This window comes from Berghia stephanieae, chromosome 6 (genome assembly GCF_034508935.2).
Source record: "Berghia stephanieae isolate SIO BIC M18660-M18661 chromosome 6, UCSD_Bste_1.3, whole genome shotgun sequence".
Lineage (NCBI taxonomy): Eukaryota > Metazoa > Mollusca > Gastropoda > Nudibranchia > Aeolidiidae > Berghia > Berghia stephanieae.
Genome location: NC_088365.1, coordinates 15319478 through 15321977, shown reverse-complemented (window position 1 = coordinate 15321977; position 2500 = coordinate 15319478). Strand labels below are relative to the sequence as shown.

At 36.7% G+C, this 2500-nt stretch overlaps 1 protein-coding gene across 1 annotated transcript in view; it reads left to right on the top strand.

Annotated features, from left to right (window-relative positions):
* The window catches only part of LOC144974559 (uncharacterized), a gene marked incomplete in the record, with an annotated part of 72966 nt that overhangs the window by 8948 nt on the left and 61518 nt on the right, over nt 1-2500 (top strand). Inside the window, 1 exon segment of the mRNA XM_078917542.1 lies at nt 191-448. Coding sequence (XP_078773668.1) covers nt 254-448 — 195 coding nt within the window.

Genomic DNA, 2500 nt, shown 5'->3' with positions numbered 1-2500 from the left:
TTATTATTATTATTATTATAATTATTATTATTATTATTATTATTATTATTATTATTATTATTATTATTATTATTATTATTATTATTATTATAATCATCATCATCATCATCATCATCATCATCCTCCTCCTCATCACCAACAACAACACAATTACCGATGTTATATAGGGTTTCTAATTTACTATTTTCAGGGATCAGCAACGCACCAGCCATAGATCATACACATGTTTTCTAAACTCCAAAACTGAAGACCAATGTTGAAGACAGGTAGCTTGCTCATTCTTTTATGCTTTGCTGTTGTGACCGCCACAAAGGCTCAGGACGTCGGCTATAAATGTGATGACGTATATTCGGACAATGAAGACGTGGAAGTCAAAATTGTTGCCATGCTCGGGCTGCAACTCAACAAAAATCACGTTTGCACGAATCACTCCTTTGGAATCTGGAAGGTAGAACATTATAGATTTTACCAAATGTCTCAAAACAGTATTGTATCAGGTTGAACTAAAGCCTTACCATGTTACTGTCGTACTGTAGAAAAACTCGGTATTTAAAAATTTGGCCAGAAATCTCGTCCTTCGAATATCGATCGATTTGAATGACCCTCATCTTGGCAAAAACTTTGAAACCTAGAATTTAAGGAAGACTTCACGAGGTCCCATGTTTGAGAATGTTTGCCAAGATGAGGGTCATTTAAATCCATCGGTATTTATTTTAAAAAATAAAAATTAAAATTGAGCTTTATATAGGACAATATCCACTAAATGTGCTCAAAGCGCTTTACAAGGGGTCCCTGGTCATCAGCAACATTTAACATGTAGGACGGGAAATGACGCCTGTTAGGCGATATTACAATTTTTCGGACAAAGACACCGCTGTTAACGGCCAGGTACTCATTTTACACCTGAGTACTGTGAGAGAATGTGAGTAAAGAGTCTTTTTCCAAGGACTCAACTATGCGCCGAGCGCGAGGCTCGGACCCAGGACATTCCGATCTGAAAGCGAGTGTCATACCACAAGACCACATCGCCGCTCAAAAGGACGAATTTTCTGGCCAAATTTTTAAATATGAGCTTTTCCATCCAGAGTACGGCAATTGACTGGTTAAAATGAAATTTTAAGCCGAGACTAAAGTCATAATATTATCTAGACAAGAAACTTAGGAACTGCATGCGAATGCAATGTCAAATCGGTAAACATAACTTTAGAGTATTGATTGTATGTGAATCCTTCATAATTAAAAGTCAGTTAGAGAAGATTTAAAGAGACGTTATCAAACAATTGAAAGTAGAAGCTGAAAAACCCGTACAACATATAAGTATTTTAGGCATCGTGCGGCTATGTGGTCTTGTGGTATGACACTCGCTTTCGGATCGGAAGGTCCTGGGTTCGAGCCTCGCTCGGCGTATAGTTGAGTCCTTGGAAAAGGCTCTTTACTCACATTCTCTCACCGTACTTTGGTGTAAAATGAGTACCTGGCCGTTAACAGCGTTGTCTCTGTCCGGAAAAATTATATTTATTGTCTAACAGGCGTCATGTCCCGTCCTACATGTTAAGAGTTGCTGTTGGCCAGGGACCCCTTGTAAAGCGCTTTGAGCACGTTTAGTGGATATTGCGCTATATACAAGCTTAATTAAAATAAAACAATTTTTAATTAAACAGAAACATATGAACGAGAAGATGTTTACCGACTTGACATGGCCTGATCTTGATACGCATCACCTGTTAATAAACTCTTTTCCAACTCTCTTGGTTTCCTGTTTCTGTATTCCAGTTTTGGTTTTAACCCTAGCTCAAAAATTGTGAATACAAACAAATTAAATGCTTTTACTCATTAAGAGTGAGTTATGTTCCTTAGAAACTACAATTCATTTTGATTTGTTAACCCTTTCCTGACCAGCCATTTTCAGAATTTTCCCCAAATTTCACACCCACCCAACACAAAAATAGTTTTTTTCTTACTCAAACTGAAATGCAACAAATACATTCTATGCATAATATTGATCGGCAAAAAGAACTCTACAACACAGAGTCGCGTTTTTATAGCTAAAATAAAACATTTGTCTTTAAATTGTGTGATCTACAAAAGAAATCTGAATGATAAAGGTGCTGGTTGGATGGTAACGAATGTGACGATTTTCCAATGGGTGGTAAGGAGAGGGTTAATTCAAAAACGTTTGGGATAAGAGTCAATTTTCTCTATCTAGTTTATTCCGAAGTAACACCCGATTGACCCGTTGGATGTCTGAATATCTTTTTATTCACAAATTATTAATTATGCCGGTCATGTAAGTTGGAATGACCATTTAATTCATGAAGAACGTTTTCACGGACTTACCTAATACTAAACGCGCTTCGCAATACTTTCGATGTTCATCAGTCAGGAGATCAAAGAGATCCGTTTTATTTTACAGCACAACTCGACTGTTAGGCGTCCTGTTTGTATTCACTCAATCAATCCTAGAGATTTTGCTGCTTTTGAAAATTGGAAAAAAAAATGT